Source organism: Grus americana, chromosome 1 (genome assembly GCF_028858705.1).
Source record: "Grus americana isolate bGruAme1 chromosome 1, bGruAme1.mat, whole genome shotgun sequence".
In the NCBI taxonomy this organism is placed as follows: domain Eukaryota; kingdom Metazoa; phylum Chordata; class Aves; order Gruiformes; family Gruidae; genus Grus; species Grus americana.
Window position 1 is genome coordinate 162,134,220 of NC_072852.1, and position 26,650 is coordinate 162,160,869.

At 40.2% G+C, this 26,650-nt stretch overlaps 1 protein-coding gene across 5 annotated transcripts in view; it reads left to right on the plus strand.

Annotated features, from left to right (window-relative positions):
* Nucleotides 1-474: 474 nt before the first annotated feature.
* The window catches only part of DZIP1 (DAZ interacting zinc finger protein 1), a 38,258-nt gene continuing 12,082 nt past the window's right edge, over nt 475-26,650 (plus strand). For 2 of the 5 annotated variants that reach the window (XR_008579672.1, XM_054845831.1), the window contains exons 1-12: nt 475-779; nt 4,087-4,161; nt 4,232-4,735; nt 8,203-8,287; nt 9,844-9,968; nt 13,028-13,189; nt 13,898-14,035; nt 15,321-15,383; nt 16,650-16,790; nt 19,229-19,277; nt 20,604-20,660; nt 26,346-26,405. Coding sequence is in view for 4 of the 5 variants with exons in the window: in XM_054845831.1 (XP_054701806.1) it covers nt 4,159-4,161; nt 4,232-4,735; nt 8,203-8,287; nt 9,844-9,968; nt 13,028-13,189; nt 13,898-14,035; nt 15,321-15,383; nt 16,650-16,790; nt 19,229-19,277; nt 20,604-20,660; nt 26,346-26,405 (1,387 nt within the window). In the remaining variant the exon portion in view is untranslated. The remainder of the gene's footprint in view (nt 780-4,086; nt 4,162-4,231; nt 4,736-8,202; nt 8,288-9,843; nt 9,969-13,027; nt 13,190-13,897; nt 14,036-15,320; nt 15,384-16,649; nt 16,791-19,228; nt 19,278-20,603; nt 20,661-26,345; nt 26,406-26,650) is intronic. The other 3 variants (XM_054845805.1, XM_054845815.1, XM_054845825.1) reach the window with 3 other exon arrangements.

A 26,650-nucleotide genomic window follows, 5' to 3' on the forward strand; every position in this document is an offset into this window, starting at 1 on the left:
GGTTAAGATACCTTCAGGAAAGCATACTCCCGCCTTACCCTCGCACAGGATCTTGGTGTCTTCTCGCACACTTCAGGACAACACGCATCAAAGAGCCTCCGCGGCGGGAGTTAAGGTTACACTGACTGCGGTGCCCTGAGGAGCCTCCCCCAGCTCCGCGGGCCGGCCGGCTCCTGCCTCCGCCTGCGCCGCTGCTGTCCGCCCCGCGGCGGCTGGGGCTCCCCGCTGCGGGGTACGATCCTTGACAAGTTTAAATGTAGTGGTTTCGGTGAGTGCGTGACACACACACGAAAATGCCTTTAATGTCAAAAGGGAACCTTTAAAAAGCTTCGTTTAACTTCCCTTATATTTAAAAGAAAAAAAGGAAAAAAGCTTCTGGTCGGAGAGGCTCGGGACGCGGCTTCTGGGCTAGGACCAAGACAAAGGACATCCCACCAAGGCATAAACATCTGCCGGGCAGGTTTCAACAGCCGAGAGTGGGCGAGCAGCGGGGGAGCCCTCGCCTGCGCCCCGCAGCGCCAGCCTCGGCTCCCAGCCCCCCGCGCCGCTCCCCCCTGCTCCCTTCCCCGACTCATCCCTGCGGCTTCGGGACAGCGGGAGGCGCAGGGGGATGGGGACGGGGGAGGCGAGGAGAAGGAGGAGGAGAAGGAGGAGGGGAGCTGCCTCCCTCTGCGGCACGCACCAGTAACAGCCGGGGAGCGGCCGCAGCCCCGCCACCCCTCCGCGCCCCGCTGAGTGTCTGGTCGTCCCCCGCTGCCGCCGCCGAGCAGCTGCCTGAGGTGAGCGCAGCGGGCGGGCGCGGCTCCTGTTGCGCCGGGTTACGGGGCCGGGCAGCCTTTGGGGCGCAGGAGGGTGAGGGGAGGGAAGCGCTCGGCGAGGCCTCTCTTCAGGGGAAGGCGGGAGGGAGCGGGGAGGGAGGCCGCTCTCCGAAGCGGAGCCGGAGGTTTTGGCTGGGAGATGGAGCCCGGCTTAGGGCCTCCTGCAGGCCCAGCCCCGCTCGGCCGCCGTCCGCGGCACCCCGCCGAGGGCCCCGCTGCTTCCCTGCCGGGCCCAGGCCTGGCCTGCGGGCCCAGCCGGGGTGAAACGCTACTTCTCCCCTGTGCTACACACCCCGGTGGGAAGGGGTGTCCGGGGGAGCGGGCTTTGTCCACAATCCACGACCCTTGAGTTACAGCGGTGCCACCCCTAACCGTGGATAGGTGACAGCCCAAATTTTTGCGTGGGCACAGCTCCAAGGATGGACTAAATCTGACAGAAGGAAAGAAAAAAGTAATGGAAACTCATACAGGCTGAGATAGCCCTTTTTGATCACCTTTTTTCTGTCTTTCTGCCTCCATTGAGATACCCGGGAAGCTTGTGCTTCTCCTCAGCAGAGTGATGCACCACTGCCAGGTCACGTTCAGTTAAAGCAGGTTTAGTTGGAGCTGCATGAAACTCCATGTGGATATTCCTAACTAAATACATCAGTCGAGGAAAATAAGCATATCCATGGGTTTAGTTTAACTTTACTGGCTTTAAATAATGGGGGTTTTTTATTAAACCCGTGCATCAGTGAGTTGAAGACTCTTACTGCATATGTGTTTTGTCAGACTGCTGCTTGACACACAAATTCGTAGTTTACAAAATTCACATGTTTTCTATGTAAAGAAATTTCTCCTATGTCAAATAGAGCAGATCTTTGGCAGATAGATTTCATTATGTACAACTTAACAGTTCGTTTGACTAGGAAAAATATCCAAATACAAGTTTTCAGGGTGTTTTAAGGAATTTGAGGCATGAACATTTTGGACAGTAGTCAGTATTTGAGCATTTTTTAAAAACCTAGCTGCTTACAAATAAAAGCATATTTATACACTGTAAATAAAAGTCTGCAGTATATTAGAAATAGCTTTAAAAGAGATTACTGGTATATTAATACTTCAGGAGTCAGAGCAGTGCAAAGTTCAGTGGTAAACCAGGCAGATCTATATTTGATGTATATAAAAAATGCTAAATACATTTCTTTGAAGGTAGCAATTGCTGTAGGCCCTGTTCATGGAAAATGAGGTGGCAAAATTGTCACCCTTGCAGGAGAAGACTGCAGTGTTACAAACACCACACAATATCTTTCTAAAGTGAAAAAGTGTTGTGGTAAGTGATGGAAGAATCTGAATAGACGATGTGCTGAACCTTGGGAAGTGCAGTAAAGTGTGGCCAGTAGGCTGAAGGTTAGAGGTCCAAAAAGCAAGTTGTAGTGCCAAGTATTTTGGAATATTGCCTTCCATGGTGGCTCAAGCCAACAGGTAGGAGGGCTCACTGTCCTGTGTTCATGTTATTACTTTCTCTGTTCAAACTTCCAATACATTGAAATTAACTTTGTGGATTAATGAAAGCTTGCACGGAGCCTAGATATGTTCTTGGAAAGTTGATTTTCAACCTTTTTACACAAGTGGGGAAGACAGAAGTGTGTAACTTTTCTGTATGTGGATGAAACAAGAGAGAAGTCCTTGTGGTGCTCTGTGGATATGAAAAGACAGACATTTCGTCCAGCTTTCCCTTTGTGTGGAAGTAGATGTGGGTGTGAAGGATAGGAGAGACTGGTAAGAATTGGACCCTGGGTTGCTGAAGTGAGTGATTTGAGACTGATCTGGGTCTCTCTGATACTGGCTAGGGTAGGGGGTTGGTAGCTGAGGGCTGGAGAAAATGCTTGGATCTGGGCTATGAAGCAGAGGTGTGTCCCATGGTCATTGTTTTGGGGTGCACACTGGGTGCGCTCTCTGCAAGGAAGACACCTCTGCTGCAGATGTTCAGTATCAGACCCCCATTTCTTCCCATCAGAGGTCCGTGTTTTTGGAGAGTAAGTCTGCTGTGTGCCCAGGTTTGCTATAGGAGGAACAGGGATGTGCAGCCTGCTCACCTCCTGACGCCAAGTCAGAATGTAAGCCAGCGTGCGTATGGAGAGCAAAGCCCTTGGCACTGTTTCCCACAGCATTCTGCTGGAAAAACTGGCTGCTCACGGCTTGGATGGGCGTATGCTTTGCTGGGTAAAGACACTGGCTGGATGGCCAGGCCCAAAGAGTTGTGGTGAATGGAGTTAAATCCAGTTGGCGGCCAGTCACAAGTGGTGTTCCCCAGGGCTCAGTACTGGGGACAGTTCTGTTTAGTATCTTTATCAATGATCTGGACAAGGGATGGACTGCACCCTCAGTCAGTTTGCAGATGACACCAAGTTGTGCGGGAGTGTTGATCTGCTGGAGGGTAGGAAGGCTCTGCAGAGGGATCTGGACAGGCTGCATTGAGGAGCCAAGGCCAACTGTATGAGGTTCAACAAGGCTCAGTGCCAGGTCCTGCACTTGGGTCACAACAACCCCATGCAACACCACAGGCTTGGGGCAGAGTGGCTGGAAAGCTGCCCGGCGGAAAAGGACCTGGGGGTGTTGGTCGACAGCCGGCTGAATGTGAGGCAGCAGTGTGCTTAAGTGGCCAAGAAGGCCAACAGCATCCTGGCTTGTATCAGGAATAGTGTGGCCAGCAGGACTAGGGAAGGGATCATGGCCCCTATACTCGGCTCTGGTGAGGCCGCACCTTGAATCCTGTGTTCAGGTTTGGGCCCCTCACTACAAGAAGGGCATTGAGGTGCTGGAGCGTGTCCAGAGAAGGGCAATGAAGCTGGTGAAGGGTCTAGAGAACAAGTCTGATGAGGAGTGGCTGGGGGAACATGTATAAACTTCTGTGGTGAAGTGAGGGGAATGTGGAGAGAGAAAACATACCCTGTGTAGCTGTGGTGAAGACCCATATACCTGACAGCATAGCTGAGGATATATATTTGTAGATGTGGGTAACGTGTGAGGATGATAAAGGATGTACTGGTACAAGCGTACGGTGTCCAAGGAGCCGAGTCCTCACAGTGGGACACGGCTGCCAAGTGCCTGGGCGGCGTGGCGACAGCCATACCGCCGCCTGTCCCGGGGTGCCGCCGCCGCCACCGTTGCGCGGGCCGGGCCGGGCGCTGCCAGGGCAGGGAGCTGGGAGGGCGGTGTGTCGGGGAGTGGCGGAGCGGGCGAGAGGGAGGCGGTGCGGCGGAGCCTGACTCCCGCTTTCCCCCAGCGCAGGCCGCCGCTGCCATAGCGACGCGGAGGACGCCGGCGCCGAGCGGAGCCCGAGGGACGGAGCCCGGACATGGTGAGCGCCGGGCAAGGGCGGGTGGTGGGGTGGGTGCCGGCCTGGGCTGAGCCGTGTCTTTCTCCCGCAGCCCTTCACCGAGCGCACCTACTACCCGCCGACGGCGGGAGGAGCCGGGGTCGGCGCTGGGTCGGCGCCGTTTCCCGCCTTCCAGTTCCGCGGCCGCCATGAGAGCCCGGACTGGCGGCGGCTGAGCGCCGTGGACGTGGGCCGGGTGTCGCGGGAGGGGGACGTGGCGGTGCTGCAGGAGCACCTGGAGCACGTCACCTTCTGCAGCGCGGAGCAGGAGCGCTGCCCCCACTGCCAGGGCCCCGCCGACCCGCTGCTGCTCAAGCTGCTGCGCCTGGCCCAGCTCTGCACCGAGTACCTGCTGCACTCCCAGGAGTACCTCAGCGCCCAGCTCGGCAGCCTGGAGGAGGCCCTGCGGGCGGCCCAGGCCCAGCGTGACCAGCTGGGCAAGGAGGTGGCCCACCACTTGCAGGAGATCAAGGGGCTCAAGGAAGAGTGCCGCCGGAGGAAGAAGATGATCAGCACCCAGCAGATGATGCTGGAGGCCCGAGCCAGCTACCACCAGGTGAGAGAAGAGGTCCTGGCAGCCCGGTCACCCACACCTTGCCAGCTCTGAGCCTGCCAGGGACGTGCGGCAGAGCAGCCCCGCTCTGCTGGGGCACAGTCATTTGCGGGGCGAGAGGCTGGAGCTGCAGGGACCAGTGACCCTGCAAAAAGGGAGTATATCACTTGCAGGTGCTACACTTCCCATGTGTGTTTCACAGACATTTGGCTGGTATCACAGACGTTTGGGGGAGTGTTACATCATCTTTAACAAATCCACTCTTTACTAACAAGCGCTCCTTATTCTTGGGTTCGCTTTTGATGCATCTGAAGTGTCAGATACACATACATGCAAAACCTGTGATAAACATGTTACTACTTCCTGTTGCTATCTCTCCTTGCCTATCAGCTACATGGTCAGAAAACACATAGGGCAAGTACATCAGAACTGGTGCTAAGCAGTAAGCTACCTGTCTGTGAGTTGCCACTTTCCTGCAGTAACATTCTCCAGGCACAAAGTTTTTACTTGTATGTATGACTCAGAAGTGACTCAGGCATGATGGTAGAGTGTCCCAGTGAAATAGCTCATCCCTAACTCCACACCAATCTGTTCCTTCCTAAGAGCATTAGTACACTGCTGTTCTGACTCTCTGTGTCATGGCACTTTGGTATTTTGGGAAAGTTTTTTAATGTTCTGGGTGTAAAAGTTTGATTTAAACGTTTTTCAGCTTCAGCATTTTTCAACATAGTCTGAAGTCTAGAGAGGACACTGCATGCAGACTTGACACAATTTCAGGCTAGCTCTTTGTGTCTGTATGTTTAAAGTTATAGTTTTCTTCTTTTTTTTTTTTAATTCTTGGGATACTAGCAGTCCTGTTTTTTGAAATTATCCTTAATCATGGAGTAGTTGCAGTACAGAACTAATACAAGTTTTCTGACAGTATATACAATCTTATCCCACAGTATAATACCAATTTCAGCAGGCTGGTAAAGTTTAATTTTTTAAGATATTAGCTAAGTTGACTCAAGTGTTTCTGTAAGGAAAAAAGATACCTTATGCTATATGTAGAGCTGCATGTATGGTAGACTTCATGGAAACCTTGTCTCAATGCATTCGTGTGTTAGTCTTAAGGATAAGCTTCTAATGCGTTATCATTTTAAAAAGCCTTTATGCAACTTACAGAGCAGTTTGTCTGTCCTGTGTTGCAAAAGAAAACTGATTGCATGCATCATTTTATGTGTAAACGTAAATGATTCTAATATTGTGATCGCCAGCTAAATATTACCAAGTTTTCCTGAAATATTTGTAGAATACAGCTGTCTCAGTGGAAGCTGAAGAACGTGGTAGTGAACTTCGCTCATCACTAATCTTCTGTTCAGTGGCATTTACAGTAAAGCAGAGATAGAAAGCTACTTTCCATTTTTAATTTAATTTCATATAAAGTAAATGTCTGCCCTCCCTCTTTTTTCTTCTGTTAGTAAATTCTTGTCTCTTAGGTTATTTGGGTTCACATGGGAAAAGTGAGTTCAGGGAGTGACATTGAACAGTTCCTGCAGTTCCTACAGTGTTTTCAGGATTCTGAGTGTGAATGCCAGAGATAAATTAAACTCTTCCTAATGTTTATAAATACAGGGCAGCAGTGTGATCAGTAAACAATAATTGTGCGTTGTTTATCTGTGCCATGATCTTGGCTGATCTGCAGTGCCAGATAATAGGGGTTTTGCTGGTGTTCCCAAGAGGGTAGTTCAGATTTCATCCCCTCAAAGTCTTGGCTGTTTTGCAAACAACCCTGTAAATCGTTACTTGCCTTTTTTTAATGGAGGTATACTTTATATCTGATGTAACCATGCTTTAGAATTCAGGTTTAATGCCTTTAATCCACCACCAATGTAAGTTCAAACATGAAATACTACTGTAAAATGGTACTGGTACCTACAGGTCATAAAGTCAAGACTCATTGGTCAATACCTTCATCTGAGTAATACAAATTTAATTTTAAGTAATAATTTTCCAGTTTTGTGATACTTTGTTCAGAAATGTTATATTCTTATGCACAATGGAGGAGGCATAAAGTATACATTGTGTCTAACGCTATGAAAAGTAATTACAAGAATAACATTACATAATTCAAAACCTAAATATTCCCTGTGTTAATCCTGTCTCCTGCAGTAAGAGCTTTCTTTCACTACCAGCAAGTCAAACTGACATGAAGTTTGTGCTTGAATGGATAACGTTATTTCACAGCCAATTTCATTCCATAAATTGTGTGCAATCTGTTACACTGTAAGCTCCCTCTTGGTTGGTGACAATGCTTTGCTACCATACTATATCTCTTTACTTTGTCTTTTTGTTAGCACTTTTTTGCATTTGTCCAACACAATTTGTCTTAATAATTCATTGTTTTAGTGTTTGCTGAAAGATATTTATATTTAATAGGATACCTGACTATCAGTGGCAGTATTTTAAATATTAAATGAAATCTGGGAATTTGATTATGGTGACAAGATCTTGAATCTGTTAAGTCAGTCTCTTACAGTCATATCACACTGATGAGGAAAAAGGACTCAGCTGAGTATTCGTGATTTGTTAAAATATATTTATTTGAAAAAAAAGTACGAGGAAGAGGTAACAAGCCACCCTACCTAAGGCGATTGGGGGCTTTGATTCACAGTGTTACCACTATGTTGCAAAATCTGTAGTTTATGTCTTTGTGATACTCATCTGTTTTTAATATTCTGAACATTAATGCAATGTACTTTGAAGGTGAACAAAAAAAATCTTTTAAAATGGATAGGATCCAAATTTGACTTAAAATACGACTTAAAATTTAAATCAAAAACTAATAAGTGAATTATAGGAACAGCAATTGAAAGAGCTTTATGCTTCAGAAGGTTGCTAGGTAGCGTACTGATGTAGGTACCTTTTCTTGCACAATTATGTACTGTTACCTTATTTTGCCTGAAGTGTCTGACTTTTTTACATATCTGTGGTCCTTCTATTATTGTCATCTTACACTTCGCTTATGTCTACTCAGCCCCATCTTTACTGCTTTTTCCAACTGCTGTGATACAGGAGTCTTAAGAATACCTGAGCTCCTAGTTGCCTGGAGTCAGTGTGTATTTTGCTGAATCGTGTGGTCTTACTTTCTACTTCTCTACTTGCCTATGTTCATCTCTTATCTCTGGTTTATATCTGAATTCGAACTTGCTTGGTCAGAGTCTGTTTTATTCAGAGTTTGTATAGTGCCTAGCACAATAGGATTCTTGCCCATGACCATCACTGTGAGACATTAAATAACACAAATAACTTTACAGAAATTGGGCACTGTGAGAATTTTAGTCATTATTCTTGTGAAACTGAATTTATTAAAGTTAACTGTTTTTGATGTCTAGGTAAAATGTAATAACCCGTTAAAAACCTAAACTGCTATACTTACCAAACAGATGTTACTAATAATAACTAAAATGTTTTTTATCTGATTTCTGTAGTGTCAGTTTTGTGAAAAGGCTTTTATGAACTATTCCTTTTTACAAAGTCACATGCAAAGGCGTCATCCGGAAGAATCTCAGATTGGTATGTACTTTAATGTTATCAAAAAAATTGAGACAAATAGTTGAGAACAGTGTAAATATAACGAGGATGTGCAGTCCATGATTTTGTGTAACTGGGAAGAAGGATTTTCATGTTCCAGTTTTAGGTGGCAGACACCAATTTGTGTGAGTACCACCACCACTGACTGACAAAATCTATCAGGCAACATATGTTTCAGTCTTCGGAAAATAATTAACAAAAGATTGCATACCATATTTACAGTACCTTTTCAAGCTAGCATTCACACCGAATATACTTCATTCAGTAGCAGAATTCAGAGCACAGTTTCTCTTTAGGCATGTGTGTTGTGAAGGTGTGGGTAAAATGAACAAGTTGCGCTAAGGCAAATACATTTTGTGAATGCACATGAATTATCAGTACAGAAGTAATCCCACTCACCTGAAATCAGTCTGAATAGGATCAGGCTCTCCTGAACTAAACTGACTGTAAAATGTAGTGAGAAAAAGAAACTGTCAATAATAATCTAACTTCGTGTATCTATGATAATCTTGGTTGCTATACCACTAACTTACGTACTTTTGTCTCAATTGAAAAACATTTAGTTTGAAAGACATAGCTCTCAAAGTTTGCTTAATTCATCTCAAAATTCTCTCCTCTCTGTTAGGCTGCATGCTTATGATTTATTGCTAAGGACTAACAAGTATTGGCAAATGGCAGTGATTAGGAATAAGTTAGGAAAAAAGAGCTCCTTTTTAGGAGAAAAAGTGGGAAGAATCTAGTGAAGTCTGAACTGTAGCTTGTCAGGCAAATAAAACAACAGGAAAAGTGAGAGGGGTCTGAGTAGGCATTGTTAATATATTGGAGAAAGAAAGAAGCTCTTGTGCACTTTGTGCTTGATGAAAATGATAGTGGAAAGAGCTGCAGAACCAACTGAACTAATTATTGTATAAAGAATTAATCTGAAATGGCTGTATGAGGGAAATAATCCATGCAGTTATTTCTGAAATAATATCCTGTATTGTGCTCAGATTCCCAGATGATGGGTAGCCTAGTAAGTCCTGGGTAAATTGATAAAATGTTTCAATATTAAAGATTGTTATAATTTTTGTGTATTTGTAAAATGTTTTTTACAGTGACATTCCCCCTCAGTCATTCCATATAAGTAGTAAGTTGTATTCCAAATGGACTCCTTACTAAAGTTATTTAGAGTAAATTAAACCTAACAGAACTGAATCATTGAGGTTCACTTTGTCCCTCATAGATCCTTTTTTGAGCCTGCGTTGCTTTGATTCCTTTGAAATGACATTATATAGTACTTTTTCTTGGAAATATTTTATAAACTATTTCACATGTCAGTAATATTAATATTTTTCAATCTATGAGGATATTAGCAGTCCAGAGAACATACGTATTTAAAATCATATTTGGAGACTCATGATAGTAGGAAGGGAAATGGTCTATGTGAGTCACACTTCATGAAGATACTATTGAAACACCATAGAAATGCATTTGCAGTAAGTATCACATTTCCAGAAATTACAACAAACATTTTTAAAATCTGTGTTTCTTTCAAACAGAACAGAAGAGGAAAGCAAAGACAGACAAATTGCAGGATGAGATTGATAAACTGAAGGAGCAGTTGCAGCTCACCAAGTCCCAGTTAGAGGCTGAACAACAGGCTAATATGGTCAGGTTTTCTAAGGTAATATGTAGTAAGTAATGTGAACCTTCAAAAGAATTAGTACTTTGGGCTCATTCGTTTTGTAACTGGAACAGAACAAAAATGTATCAACAGCTTGCCTGTCTGGCAGCTGTGGTGCTTGGGCGTAAGAGCATAGCCCTCCCTCACCTCCCATGATTTTGAACATCCACTTTCTCCTTACTTTCATTTTAGACATATTTTAAATTAATACTTGAGACAGCACTTCTGTTAGCACTTGCCAGTTTGTAAGACGTGTGGCTTGTTATCGAAGAAGATAAAATTACCTTGCTGTGGTGAAATGTAAACTATTTTTGGCATTATTATATTTTGTGATGATTAAGCGTTTCTTAGATATGACTGTGATTTTACATGTGACTTTATAAACTGAGTGGGATTTATTCTTTGCTGTGGAGAACTTTACTAACAGAGGTGTAAAGCAGTTCAAGGAAGAGAGACTGAGAAGAAACAAAGCAATCTAGAACTTGTATGTTGGTCTTTAAATCCTTAGGATTTGGCTGACCGGAGAGCCAAAGCAGAAAGTAGTCTTAGCTACTGCTGTGTGAATAAAAACACCTTAAACCAGAATGGTTTAAAAGCAGTAATTATCTATTTGTAATCACATGCAAGGCGTTGTTTAGAATGATATTCAATCTTGTAAGTATGCTTACTGGCTCATAAAGAGAAAAAAGAATCTCTAAGTTACCTGTTTAAATTTATTTTTTAAGCTTGATAATTTCAGATCATCTGACGGTTTGCATTTCTGTTTATTTACATAAAATCAGATAATTTGCTATCAAAATAGGGATGGAAATTTTTTTAACAGAGGAGGGGCTTTGCACTTCAATTTGAGGAGCAAATTCTTGGCATAAGAGACAAGATACTTCTAATGATTGAGTTAAACGCTGATCTTTGTGTTGCACTTTGCCATGTACCACATTCAAAAGCAGTGTTTTGTGGTTGTTAACATAACCTGTAAGAGCCTTCTCCCACTATTCAGAACTTCTAAATGGCTTTCCTAGTGGAGTTTGAGGACCTTCAATCATAAAACCAACCATTACCTTTGGAAAAAAACACTGCATTTTTAATTTAAATGGAATAAACAAAACATGGTTATCATTAATTATTTTCTTCCTGGTTTTCAGAGGAAAACCTGATCTTCTGTAAAACATGCAGTGTTTCTTTCCCAGAACACAGCTTCAGGCTCTCCTTTCTTCAGTTCTCTTGTTCCCCTTTTCTCAGGACCATTCAGCTTCCTGGGTTTTTTTTCCATTTTCAAAAGTAGTGAATGACCAAGTGAAGAGTGTGGGTAGAGTTTCACTTAGGAGTGCAAGACTGTCAGAATAATGGGCCTTGGCCCTGTGTGGACATCTGCTAGGTATTCTACTCATTCATTCTGTGCCTCACTTTTGAGAGGTACATCTATAACATATTTCTCCTGCCCCTGAAGCATTGTTTTTCTTATGAGATGGAACTTGGAGTATTCATAACAGTGCAGCATAGATTTTTTTTGTGCCTTAGGGGCCTGTTTTGAAGTCACTTGTCTTAGCTGAGACTCCTAACTACAGATGGACTGCCTGAAATGTCCTGAAGCTACAGCCTGCAGTGTTACACAACAAGAAGCTTTCAAAGTTTCTGTGTTTTTCTGGGATGTCAGGGAAGATAGAAATGTGAAGTGTGACTGGTTGCAGTTTGTCTGCCTTGACACATCCACTGTCAATTCAGTTATCACGTTGTTGTCTTTTGATTGAAAGATCCCAATTCTTGTTCCCCTCTACTCCTTTGAGGTGAAAGGATACAGAAGATCCCGTTCTTCATAACTGTACAGTGATTGCTGTTATAGTTAGAGAACAAATTCAGAGTGAATGCTGTGATGGGAAGATGTAGAGCATGCCTAAAAAGCGTGTATATTCTGGACAGTACAATGCAGGACTTTGAACAAGTTGAGGACTATACAAAAATGAGTGACTAGGTAATGGAATGGTAAAAGTAATTTAACAGATAAAGCAGGGTAAATGTATATGGTGAAAAATAATTCTAGCTTCATATACAAAATGATGGGTTCTGAGCCGAGTGTTATTACTGAAGGGCAAGATCTTAAGGTTGTGATACAAAGTTCCAGGGAAATGTCAGCCCAGTGGTTAGTAGCAGCCAGCAAAGAAAATCAAATATTACAAATTATTCTGAAAAGTCACTGTGCAAGCATAAATACTGTGTGTACGTCTAGTCCCTTCATCTCAAAAAGGGTATTGTAGAATTATAAAAGTTACAGAGATGGGCTACGAGGATGATCAGTCTGTATTTACAATGGCTGAGCATGCTAAGAGTCGTCAGTCTGAAAAAGAGACAACAGCTTGGTGGGGATGGAGGGTGAGATACTGATGTCTGTGAAGACATGAGTTACATAGAGTGAATAGGTATCAATCATTCACTCTCTTTTCCAGTTCAGGACCTAGCATCCTTCAAATAAACATAGCAGGAGCCAGATTCAAACATAAAAAAAAAAGTACTTGGCTCTCCATGCAACTTGTAGTAGACCTGTAGAGCTCATTGGCAAAAGATGTTGCAGTTGCTAAAAGCCGACACAGCTGCAAGGGACAACTGCAAAAGTATATGAGGAGGAATGCATCGAAGGTTATTAAATTTACAAAATTGTCAAGCTGAGGAAGTCCTCTGAGCTGAAACAGTTAACAGCTTGGAGACTATTAAGGAGAACATGCATGTTTGCTTGAGCTGGTATTATCCTTTTCCACCTGTATGCTTATGGACTCTGAGAAACAGGATGCCGAACTAGGTGGATCTTTGATACGACCAAGTAAGGTCATTCATGTGTTACTCAATGAAAAATAATGAACTACCAAAACCTCTTGAAGCATACTTGTTTTGCTAGCAAAATGTATAGTTTGCTACCCCAGAATTCTTCAGAAACTGGTCTTTTTTCATGTTTTTTGATGTCACAATGTTGCCCATTGAAAGTGACTGCTTCCCATGCATAATTTGGGTGCTTGAATTAGTATTGTGTGGGGGGAAAATAACAACTAATGCTTTAAAAATAATTTCAGGAATGTGAACAGCAAAAATCTAAAGAAGAAGAAATTCTACAATCATTTCATAAATGGAAAGAGGAGGAAAAAGAGAAATTGGCTGACGAAATAGAAAAAGTGAAAGAGATGTTTATGAAAGAGCTTAAGGAGTTATCTTCAAGAAATTCAACGTTAGAAAATGTAAGTGATTTAAATTTTCCAACATTTTAAGGCATGAGTCCCTTGCAGTAGATGGTAGTGAACTTCACATATTTGAAAGGTCTTCTTACAAAACTTTAAAAATGGTTAAATGATAGCCATAATTGTGTCTTTGTATACTAGTACTTTATTAACATAATTTCAGTTCATTTTTTTAAATAGCATTGTTTTGGATGAATGAATTATGCCTTCAGCAACTATGTCCATTTTTTCTTACTCCTCATCTCTTGAGTGCCTGTTTACAGATTAGTAGATATTGTTATTCATGCTGTCTGTTAGGTATCCTTATATTAACGTTCTTATAACTGGCATGGAGGGGACTAACCTCTGCATTATAGTCCTGACAGCAGAACTGCATGTGTTTTCAATGCACACTCTGGAAATGCTTTCCAGAGTTTTGACTAGAAAGAGAATTGTGACAGTATAGGTGGGTCAGAAAACAAATACGCATGGCATTACCAGAGCAGCTTATACTTTGTAGCTGCTAGTTCCTGTGTGTATTTGCAAGGTATATTTATTTTAGATGTATATATCAATAATAACATGAAATTTGATAAATGCTGAACTCATGAGAAGTGTCTGATGCAATCTCGGTGTAGTTATATAAAGCAAATTTTGTATTAAATGACAGTTTTATAAAACAAAATCTGTATACATATTTGGGTCTTCATTTTTCCCCCTGCCTTTTAGCAACTGTTAGAATTACAAAAGTCCAATATGCAACAAAAATCCAATTTAGGAACACTGAAAGACAGCCAAGACTTTACAGAAGAGAAATCTCAGAGTCCTCAGGATTATGACAATGTGGTTAAACTTCTTGAAAAACAGGTAACGCTTTAACTTAATGTATTGCCTTTGACAGACTACTCGTCTTCTTTTAATTTTTGTATATCTCCAAGTAGATTTTAAATACAAAAGTAGAATTCTCATCCCTCTCAATGTCTAAAATAGCTGGTTTTAAAGATTCCCTACTATTTAGTATAATCTCTGTAATGGAAATCAAGGAATTATTTCCCTTATCCTTTATAAATAAATTGTTATTTATTTATTTATTTATATTCTCTTATTCTTTATTAATAAATATATCTAGCTTTACCAAGTATGGTTGCAGTTCAGTTCCAGAAGGCTCTAATAAACCATTTATGTCTGCTGATCTGTGAGGCCACTTACAGAAAAATTGGAATTTTCCATTTTCCAAGATGAAAAAAAAACGTTAAGAAACTTTCTGACAGGATTTGTCAACCTGTGGCTTTTGAGCTTGTCAGGTGCAACTTCTGTACCAGGACTGTATCATCTGACCAGCACAGATGCTGGTGCCACTGCAAATCTGTTGGACAACCCAAAGTCCCACCTATAGAAAGGTGGAGCTAGGAAGGGCCACTGAGGCCAAGGTCATTGCATTCCTCTGAGACTGACCTGCATGTCCAGGTTGTTCCTATTAAAAAAAATAAAGGAGTTGTGAGGCCTTCAGAAATACCCACAAACTTTTTTTTACTCTTTTTTTTTTTTTGGATGCTTTTGAGACACACATTATATATTTCATGGTTCTTGGGATGTGAAAGTCTTTGTATACTGCTGGCATCATCCAGAACTTTGGTCATTTATGCTCAAAGATGTGGAAAACTTAGTGAGTTTTGCTTTATGTTTTTTATTTAATAGTAAAAAAAATGGTTCACTCTAAATCATATATTAATACTGTTTTTTATCATCATTATACAAAACACATTGTTAATGAGTGCTTGAAATGACATTATTTTGGGGGAAAAAAACTGCTCTTACTACTCTTACTGTTAATACACAGAGATGTATCAAAATACTTGTGTATTCTCTCTCACAGGCAAATCAAGGAACAAATGCATAGTTTCTAGAGTGGTAAGAAAATCACATTCAGATGTATAAAACATGCTGATTACTGTTTTAGGTCTTAAATACAGGGTTACTCTAGTGTCATATTATCAATAATCTTTTCAGTATTCATGCTTTATTTAGAAAAATAAAGCTATATGTATCAAACTAAATGATAATGTGTTATTAACAAGAAATAAAGCTGCATATATCGAACTAAATGTTAATGTGTTATTAACAGGAATTAATATTGATTTCCTTTATGCAGGAAAGTAAGTGGACTTCTAGAATACAAACCCTTCGTCATGACCATGAGACAGAAAAGTCCCTGGTAAGTGGCACAGCAAACCACTTAAACTAAAAGGAGACTTTTTTCTTACTTTCTTACCCTTTCAGTAGTTCTTGGTATGGTATAATACATCTGTTGGACTAGAAAGCCTAGATCTCAAGAGTTTATAAGAGTGTGTCCTCTTAGATACATTTATTATCTCCTTTTTTATTTCTTTATGCTAGGTTCTTGATGTTTCGGTTAAGTCCAGGGTTGAAATGGAATTTATAATTTCAGAATCTGACAGACACCTGAAACTGTATCTGTCTTTTGAAGAGCTAACAACTAACTCTGTGAGCACTGTATTTGTTATACAGTGTTTTCTGTGTTGTGCGGATATGCTGGAGACCTGAGATATAAGTTGCCAACGTGTAGCTTTCATCTGCCCTGTACCTTCTGCTACCATGGACCTATGGCATATGTCTCAACCTTTTTTTCTCTTTTCTATCACTTCTCTGCTGCTTTTTTCTGTTGTAGCTTTCTAATGCAGAATCTGTTCAGCTTTTCCAGGAAAAAAACACCATGGCATTTTATGTTGCATCAATTTATATATTTTACTATACAAAGCTTTATTCCTCAGATTTTTTTTTATGTCTGCATTTCTTTTTAATCTCTTTCCTGCTTTGTTTCTCTTGCTTCTTTTCCTTTCATTTTTCTTTCATCTGCGTGACCATGTAAGAACTGAGCAGATCATAGTGGTCTGACCAATGCTTCTCCTCCTCTGGCAAGAAAGCAGTGGGGAGGAACCATGGAACATTACCCAAAAAGGATGTAGTTAATGACACACCCACATACAATGCAAGAATAGAATAAGGGAGGAGTAATGTAAGTATTACTTTTGGGATGGTGCACCTAAAATATTGTTCCCTTTCTTCTACATTCAGAGCTAATATATTAGGTTTATCATGCTAATTCACATCTCATCTCCTTAAAATATCATTATTTGACATTATTTATAACCAAACCATTTTGATATCATTGTATGCTTTTTCCTGCAATCTCATTATTAGGCAATTCAGCAATGTGTTTGTATGTCTCTTTCTTTGTATTGAGATTTAGAGAGTCTTCCTTGTGTAAGTAAAAAGTGATCCAGACAACTGTTTAATAATATATGCAAGTCCCAATGAAATCACAGGAGACATTACGGTTTTGCTGAAAAAAAAGTGTTAAAAATATTTAAGCATGACACTTGCTTTTTTAAACTTTATAGCATTAAAATATTTTATATAATATTAATATGAAGTTACTTTTCTTGTGATTGCTTTCTAGCTACTGTCACAGATTGAGAAGCTTAGATCATCAGTGAGAGAAGACCTGAATAAAAATAATACCTTTTACAAGAGAAGGATAGAAGAATTGGGGCAGAGGCTTCAGGAGCAGAATGATCTGATTATTACTCAGAAGAAGCAGGTCTGTTTTGTGAAGCAGTCTATGTTTCAGTGAGCATAGGACATACATAGAGAAATATTTTACTAGCATTTAGTCTTTGATATATCTCTGGTTGCATAGTTAATGTTCCAAATTTGTCATAGTATTGCTGTAGTATTTTGGTTACACTTTGGAAAGTAGGTTTATAAATAAGAACAGATCCGGAAAAGAGACACAGGAATGTAAACCAGGAATTAAAACACAATTTAGAAGGAAAGGATTAATAAACAAAAGTTTTTAATAAGTTCAATGCAAAGTTAAAAGATTACTAGGTTGCAGTCACCAAAGACCTATACAGATGAAAAAGTTCTGATAGTGAACAGGACTTAATCTGTCACAAAATGACAGTAAAATCATAATGAAATCTAGTGGTTGAAATCTGAAAATACACGACTTCTCACACTAAAAATAAAGTATCATATTTATCACTGTGAGACTAATTAATTAAATTATTACCATATGAAATTTAACAAAACCAAGTCCCAGATTCTCCGCCTGGGACAGGGTAATCCTGGTTATACGTACCAATTGGGGGATGAGAGGCTGGAGAGTGGCCCCACAGAAAGAGATCTGGGGGTTTGGGTTGACGGCAAGTTGAGTGTGAGTCACCAGTGTGCCCTGGCAGCCAGAAGGGTCAGCCGTGTCCTGGGGTGCATCCAGCACGGCATAACTAGCCGGTTGAGCAAGGTGATTGTCCCACTCTACACCGCACTGGTGTGGCCCCACCTTGAGTACTGTATCTAGTTTTGGGCACATCAATACATGAAGGACATCAAACTATTAGAGTGTGTCTGGAAGAGGGTGACCAAGATGGTGAAAGGCCTCGAGGGCAAGACTTAACCAGGAGCAATTGAGGTCACTTGGTTTGTTCACCTTGGAGAAGAGAAGGCTGAGGGGTGACCTCATCACAGTCTACAACTTCCTCAAGGTAGGCAGCAGAGGTGGGGTGCTGATCTCCTCTCTCTGGTGACCAGCGACAGGACACAAGAAAATGGGATGAAGCTGCATCAGGGGAAGTTCAGACTGGACATTAGGAAAAGGTTCTTTGCTGAGAGGGTGGTCGGTCACTGGAACAGGCTCCCCAGGGAAGTGGTCACAGCACCAAGCCTGTCAGAGTTCAACAGACTGGACGACACTCTTAGTCACGTGGAGCAGGGAGTTGGACTCGATGATCCCTATTGGTCCCTTCCAACTTGAGATAAGTCTATGAAATTATTTGTTTGGAAATGAATTGTTTTTTTCTTAAAAATACACTTTTGTTCAAACATAACTATAGATTTTTTTTTGAGGTGATTGGTGGGTGAAGATCTGGGTGGTCTGGAGTTTAGACTGTAGCATGATTATGCGGTCCTTACAACCTATTCCTCTATTAGATGGTGCATTCTTTACAAATCAACGTCTGATTTTACACCTTTTTCTTGAGATTAATGTTAAACCTATACTTAAGTGCTTAAAGAATTGGAAAGACAAATAATAGCTTTTACATTTCCACCTTAACAAATTTGATAGCTGGAGCAATAGAGGACTTAATCCTAGACAAATTACTTGCGGTGAAGTGACCTTTTAAAACAAAACAGTATGACCACAGATGTAAAATAGGTTCGGAGGGATCTGAGTTTGGTGTGTGTGAAATACAATTGTGAAGATCTACATTCTCAATCCCTGAAAACTCGAAGAGCTTGAGAAATAGCTGAGACTTTTGTAGTATCCAAATTGAATGGACAATGAATTGAGGCACTACTGGCTATAACCAAACTGATAAATAAAAGAGGACCAGGGTCCAATATCTTGTACCAGCTCCACCTGACATTGCTGTGTGTTTATATGGTTTGGGTTTAGCTTCTGTTTCAGGAATTGGAGTGCAGAACACTGTTTTAATGATGTAGGATTCACAAGCTTCCTGTTTTCTTTAGATCGAATTACAGCCAGCTTGTTTCCTGTAACACTCTCAGTTTTGTTTAGTGCATGTCTTGGTGTCAAATAGACAAAACTGTAAAGCAGACAGGAGAACTGTTCATACGTTTAAAATCAATGTGTAATTAAGCGTTTCCCTGGAGTGGAGCTACACTGGCAAAATCGAACGTGAATTGCTGAAGCAGAAAGTATTGAAACTGTAAGTGCTCAAGTGGCCCATGAGCCCACTCTCATTTCGCTTCATAGCTTGTAATAAAAGCGTGCAAAGCATGACTTCACATAAGACAACAAACAGAAATAAGTCTTCAGCATTCATTAAGCAGGAATGAAATATACATTAGGCAGTAGAATAGAGTTCCACAAAAGTAGTATGTTTCTCCCTGAATCATAAACAATAATTTCTGTTATGGAATAGTACTGAAACTATGTATTTTGTACTAAATACTCATTTCTAGATATAGATAATTCATATTTGTAAACTGACATATCTGTCTTTTCTTGTTTAGATAAAAGAACTGTCCACAGGATCAGTTTCAGGCATTAAACCATATGATGGTAAGTAGAAACTGTAAGAAAAAGCAGGCTTTGTTTCTGATTTCAGCAGCGTGGCTGAAACAAATGTTACAATTCATTAAAAAATATAGACATCAACTTTACTAACTAAATATTGAAATCAAATCAATACTGGCAATTTATTAGTTTCACAGGGTACCTACCTGTTTCCATGCCATGATTTGCAAAGTTCGTGTTTTGCAGCTATAAGGTTTTCTAATGCACAAAGTTGATCACTTGAGTAGTGAAGAGATGTGAAATATAGCAACTACATTTTGTATTATGTAAACAACTTTTGGCTTTGCTTTATGAACTGTAATTTTAATTGTTTTTTCATGCTTGACTGTCCTTAGGCTGCAGAACTCACAAAAGGGAAAATACTGAAAAAGCAGACAAAATTGATTAATTTGTCAGTTAAGATACAGATGTTCAGAGAATTTTAAGAACTCTGATATTTTTGTCTGTGCAATGCTTTAACATCTGAAGTTCATTACAAATAGCTAAACCTGATAATAGTGTTTTAGGATGTAGTCCTGCACCACAAACACCCATATAGTTGATGCTACAATGGGAGCGACTTTAAATAGGTTTATTGCAATAGATGATAACAGCTGGATTAATTCTAATCCCAGTTTGGAAACCATCTTGCTTTATTAGCAGGACTTTGGGTTGAACTGAGTCTAACAGCAGGGAGTAGGTTAGTTTGAGGAGAGCATAGTATTAGTATGGCTGTGTGGCTTTTCAACTGGAGCTGGTCATATTCAGCCACACTGAAGCACAGGCAAGTATCAGACCATGGCACACAAGTGAATTTGCTCCTAAGCCCCAAGCTGATCTGAGGAATGTCAAATCGATTTGATAATTCACTCCAAGGCTGCACTCTATACATGATATAGATAGGGTTTGCACTGATTGATATGAAGTGTGGGTGCAGCAGATCCTCTTTGGGGAATACAAGTGTAAATCAGGCTAGACTTGACTTAGTAGCTTTGGGCCAGGACTTCTTCCCCGGGACACAAAGACAACATATAGAGATGACCAAAGAGATCATCCTACTAGTGCAGATTGATATCCCAGTTCGGTGTCAATTTAATTGCTAGTTTCTTTTCCTGGTTCTAGAAGTATTAAAAATGTTAAGCATATCTGGAGCGTACTTTTATGTTGTGAAGGACCAATTTTTACTTTGTAAACTGTTTGTTTACAAGAATACACCAAAAATTGTGTAATTTATAAAGATGATTAAATATTGCAACATTTATGAATCTATACATGTCTGTTGCTGTTTACGGTAATATACTTACATCATTTTTTACTTTTATGCTGTTTTAGTGAACACTACTGTAGAGCATCTTGAAGAGTCTAAACCAAGTCTACCAGTGATGCATGGTAAGTTTTTTTGATAGGTCCAGATCCAATACTTTCAAATCTAACACTCTGTTTTCTCATATGTGTTGCTTGTGAAATCATAGCTGTAAGAGTAGTAGCATTCAATATCAGTTTATTATGAAACCTTAGGGAAGGTGTTTCTTTCAGATTGCTTTGCTGATGATTATTTTATCTCTGCAGGTGTCTCTGTCTGTCCCCTTTCTTCTCTTCTGGATTTTTTATAAACTTACCCTACCTAATTTCTGGATATAAAGGTTAGCAGAAATTATAGTGTCTTTCCCAAAATTTTTTATGGCCCCTCAAGGGATTGACTTATATACTGAATTAAGACATCATGGCTGCATCTCCTGCCATTATGAAGATGAAAGTGCTTACTGGTAACTTCTGTACACAAATTTATTTAGCACAGAGCATCTCTGAATTATAGTTTTCCTACCAAACAATTCCCTGCATATGGAATATCTTCCTTTTCTTTCCTTTTTTCTGTTTGAAAGAAAATTAATTCTGGAAAAGACTCTCTTATGTGAACTTAAGTACACTTTTCAAAGTTCCTGAGAAGCTTTCGCATCCTAAGATTAGTTCTGTACATCTTAAATTTGTGCTATGAAAAGATACCTAAATTACAAATGAGATATCTTAGGTGTAAAGTAGTTGAATAACTGTGTTAACCTGGTGCTTTTGTGTTAATGTTCCTGATTTCTTGGGAGACCTGATCATCTGCCTTGAATGCTATCCTGCCTGACCATTCTTCTCTCTGTTTCTGAGCTAGCTGTAGGGTTTTGTGCAGATATAACTTAAGTCTTATCTTCAAAGATTATGTAAGTCTCACAGAAAGGCAACTGTTTAATTACATTTTTTTTTTTAAATCATATTTTAAAATCAGACTTTGGTTCCTATATTGCTCTTGAAATGTTGATACTTGTTCAGTATTTAATCTTTTTTAGGTCAATAATACTAGGTGGAATTGACAACAGTAGTTAAAAAGCAAAGATATTAATTAGATTGCCCATTAAAACCTATGACTCAGTCTTCAAACATGGCGTGGACTAAGGCCCAGCTATCATTAGGGACATAACAGGAAAATTTAGTCAAAGTAGTCTTTCTAGGCAGTTAACAGAGAAAAGGGTCACTTTCAGGGTTTGATTCAGCTGAACTAAGATCTGAATTGCTCTTTGAAGTTGCCTGTAGTCTCTTTTTTGATTGTAGAAGGACTCTGAGATGATTAGGCTCCTAAATTAGAGGTCTCAGGTAAGTGTAAAAAAATTATCATAGTTAAGAATTTGGTTTACAATTAAGATTTTATGCTGCTTATGTGAAGTATATGGCTTCCCATTGATTAGCTAGGAGAAAAACATATTAAGTGCATTGATTCAAAGATGATGGTCAAAATTACAGGTATCACAGATTAAGTCTGGCAGCTCTTTGGATGTGAAATTTGAGCATAAATTAAAGGAGTAGATAATGACTATAGCGCTGGCTTACATTCCTTACATCTTTAAGAAGTGTAGCAATTTACAGCAAGCGAGTTTTACAGTTTATCCTTGGTTTTCATATTGCAAGTGCAAAGTGCTTACTGTAGGTGATACTCCACTATGGATAATTGTAATACTTCTGTTCAGGCTAAAAGTACTTTAAAATTTCTTATTTCAGAGTAAATAGACAGGATTTCTCCTTTAAATATTGGCCGGAAGACTGCTTTTCCAATAGTACTGTCAGAATATTAGGGTTTTTTTAAACTATTAGGTAAGAACAGACAAATAATATATGATATGTTTGAAATGTACACAGCCTGGACTCTTCATTATTGTTAAATATATTTTCCTATTCCACCTGCATAGAAATTGTCTTCAAATATTACTTAAAACAGATATTTAATGATTTGTCAAAGTATGCCAGGCACATAATTTCTCATTAGTATAATTATCCACTGAAGAGATGAAAGCAACCTGTGGTTTTGATACATCTCATCTATCTCTCCACACATATTAGCCAGAAGAAAAGATATTCTGGAGGATATGGAATGATAGGCACATCATGATGGAGGTCGTCTTACGGTTGCTGGCCTTAATGATGTCTAGGATTAATATGGCTGGATTCAGGCCAGTGAGACATGAATACGACCAGCCTTCTTGAAGACTGGTGTCGGTAGCTGCCACTTAACTAGGTTCAAGCTTGAGGCTGACAGGAATCATTCTGTGGATAAAGGTAGGGTTAGGTTTGGAACTGAGGCTGGCTGATGACATACGGTGAGGATGTGTCTAGAATTTGCCACTGGATTTAGCAATAATACTGTTTGGTTAGGGTCAGTTGTAAGACCGTTGGGGAGGACTGAATGAATTAGGTTTGGAGTTAAGGTGGTTCATGCCAGAAACAGAAGTTGATTTATGGCAGAGTCTGCAAAGGGCTGGTATCACCCAGACACATCTGGTTATTGCTGGTTTTACAGGAGTCACTGAGCTTGGGTTAGGGTTAGGTTTAGACAGACATGGATTGGAAAATGAGCTATGGTTAAGTTAAGAAGGATCAGTTAAGCAAGGTAGCAGCAGCAGAGCCTGTCTGAATAGATTTAAGTATGAAGTTGAAATTTATCTCTATTTTGTAGCCAAGAAGGGTGTGGAGATGAGAACCAGGGTTCAGGTTATGTCAGTGAACAAAGTATAATTGAGGTTGCTTCAGAACTGCACGACTGATGTAATCTCCAGTTCTGCCAGTACTCTGGTAGTCCAAAGCAGGTGATCTGCTGGAGCCCAACATGCCTCCTGCCTTGCTTCAGACCCCCAGGATCCACTTCTAGTAAGGCAAGGACACAGTTTGGAATAGGGAACAGAGAAGTGACTAGAGACAAGTAATTTTTGTCTAGGTGTGAGTCCAAAAGGGAAGATAGGTAGCAGTCTGTCTAGGTTCAACGCTCAGGCTACAATGAAAACTAGGAGTAAGATCCTGGCCAGCAAGTTCTGATGTTGAACATGTTGATGTAGACCAGCGCCTGCTCAGGTTAACTGAACTGGATTTAGGGCTGATAATTGAGAGGAAGGTAACCGGCTCTACTTAAGTCAGAAGTTGTAGTCATTACTTCTTTAAGGCTAACATTGTGGCTTGGTGAGATTTTGAGCAATAAGATCAGATGAACTAGAGGAGGTTACAAGAATTCAGAATAGTTAGGATTTCAGTCTGCATTAGCAACATTGTTTTAGATTTGAAGTTAGCAAAGACGACTTTGTACAGATTTGAGGTCTAGCTGGGGGTAGTCAGATTTAAATAAGCTTGGTAATATTTAGATGCTGCTGATTTCAAGGCAAGAGCTGAGACATCTGATCAGATGGCTAGAAGCAGCACATCTCTGGTAAACATAAGGAGAGAGCTCCTTAAAGGGGGAGATGTCCACACCCATCTATAAACCAGAGGAGTGATGAACCAAGCCAGTTTTTCTTACGTTTGATTCCAATGTGATGTTTAATAAAAACCTCTTAGAATATGTGTAAGGTAAAGAGAAAGAAAAGGCCCATACACATTGGACAAGTTAGTATTTCCAGATGTTGCACTCCCCTGTGTCTTAGCATTCGATTTTCTGTGTCATCACACAGTGAACAACAATATTACACGTAACAGTAATACATTTTGGTTTTGCTCTTGCAACTATTCTTTTGCTGATTGTAACTTGCTCTGTTCCTAGTATACTGAGGAAGAGAAGCATGTACCTTTATGCCAGATCAGCAGACTATTTTCAGGTCTGAGTTCTGGGGACTGGGCTTTTCTTGTTAAATTAAGTTAGTTGACAAGGGCTTGTGCAGAGATGAGTCAGCTCCTTTAAGCAGATTGCATTAGAGTAAAGTACAGGTAAAACAAGTATAGATTAAATCCAATTATGCAGCAATTGGCTTACTGTCTAGTAGGTCCAGCCAAGAAACTCAGAGGCCACAATGCCCGTGCAACTAAATTAAATCCCCCCAGAACACCTCATCTGTGCTTCGGGTTCTGTCCTCCAAAATAGGCTCACTGCAAGCTTTTGGGAATGATCCTAAACTGTGCCTGAATATTGTTTTGGAGAATGTTAGTTGGTGCAGGACAACAATGTGCCAGGAGCAATAGTGTGGAGGATCATGTTCCAGTGCCCAGGAATGCTCTGGCCACTGTTAAATTTTACAGCCTTAGAGACTAAAAGACCAGAAGCCTATTTGTCAATCAGTCTCTCAGTTTTGCTTTTAAGTGTTTCCATAAAATATATTGACGTTTGCATCTTGTTAGCATCTTGTGATGGTGTAAAAAGCATTTTTTTAGAACTTCTTATTTAGCCCAAATTGTATGGGAGCAAATCTTAAGTCTTGTAACCTGCTTGGAAAAGCAGGTGAGAGGCTGAATCGAACTGCAAGTATGGAAAGCATGGAGGGAGCAGCAGCCATACCCACGCATTTACAACACCAGTTTTAGTCCCCTTCACATGGGGAATATCGGAGAGGCAACAGTAAGTGTCAGTTCGCTCCAAGAGCTCATTTCATTGTGATTATCCATCACAGTGCATCCATGTTTGTACCTAATTGTACAAGAAGTGCTGAAGAGCAGGCATCTACTGCAACGTCACTTCCTCTTCCACTCATACAGCATAACAACCATTTATAGTGCCAGAGGTTTTTGTGAAGGCCGTGGCAAATGTATGTTGGCCCAGAATATTGGCCAATAATACTTTTTCTCCTGCCAGTAATTGAATTCCAAAAGTACAGTTTGCACGTTTCTCTGGTTTTATCATAAACCCTAGAATAAGATAAAATTCTAGTTTTCATTGAAATAAATTTATTTATGGAAGGTGAACATTAACATTGTAAACCCCATAATTTTTATTAGTCTACATATAAGCATTTTCATGCACCTCTTATATCTGAAATCTATAAAGTTGTAAATAAACTGTAATCTGGCTTCATTTATATAAAGCAAATTGTACCTGACAGCCTACAGAATGATAATTTCAGTGTGTTTAGGAAGCTGTTTTCAGCAAAGGACATTTCAAGATTTCTTTAAAGCGTGTGATAATACTGAATCTCACTATATTGGAGTGATTGAAGATTTTTTAAATTGGTTTTATTAGAAATTATATATATAAAATTTCTCTGTGTCTTGCATGCATGGCCTCAGTGCTTAAATAATTCTCTGAAATAATGAGTTAACATATTTTTTCCATATATTTTTGAGGATTTCTATGTCCATTTTACTTGCCTTTTGGAAACTTTTAGTATCAAATTGCACATAAACAATATTTTAAAACAAATTTTAAAATTGAAATGCTTCTTATGAGAAGTATCCATTTACTTAATCCTAGGTGGCCTTGTCATTGTCGATGCCTAAAAACATCCCACTTGGCCTCTGGGTGACATTTTTTATAGTTGTGTGATGTATCAGCCAGCCCTGTGCCGATGGCTTAAAACTCTGATATATCCGAGATGATGCTTGACACCCATGTTTGGGCAACTGAATTGCTCCTGAAGCGTCTATTGTATTAGGGTCTCTCCTCTACAAAAATGTGCCACCGAGGCAGCAAAGAGTCACGTTGCATTGGGTTTGTGATTGTTAAGCAGGTTGTCAGCAATCAGGAAAATTGACATCGGTGTGTTTTTTTTGCCTAACTTTCCCACTCTGGACCTTGACCTTCTTCTGTCCTGTTTGTCTGGTGTTCCCGTTCTTCCTCGTTATTAGAGCAGGCACCCTTGGTGCATATGCTGGAGCCCATAGAGGAGCTTTCAGAAGAGGAAAAAGGTAATGGTTGATTCAGCTCAAAATGTAGTGGCATGTGGTTTTTTTGAAAATAAAAATGTAAATATTATTTGATACTTGCAGTATTTTTTCATTGTATTTGAGTATGCTTATGTGATTTGGGTGCAGACATTCCTTGTTTGTGTCAGTCTCCTTTTTGCTATCGGTGCTTGTAAATATTCTGATTTCCTTATCCAAGTTCAGTGTTTTTATGGAAAGCTGGCCAACTCCTTAAAGAAGGCATATTC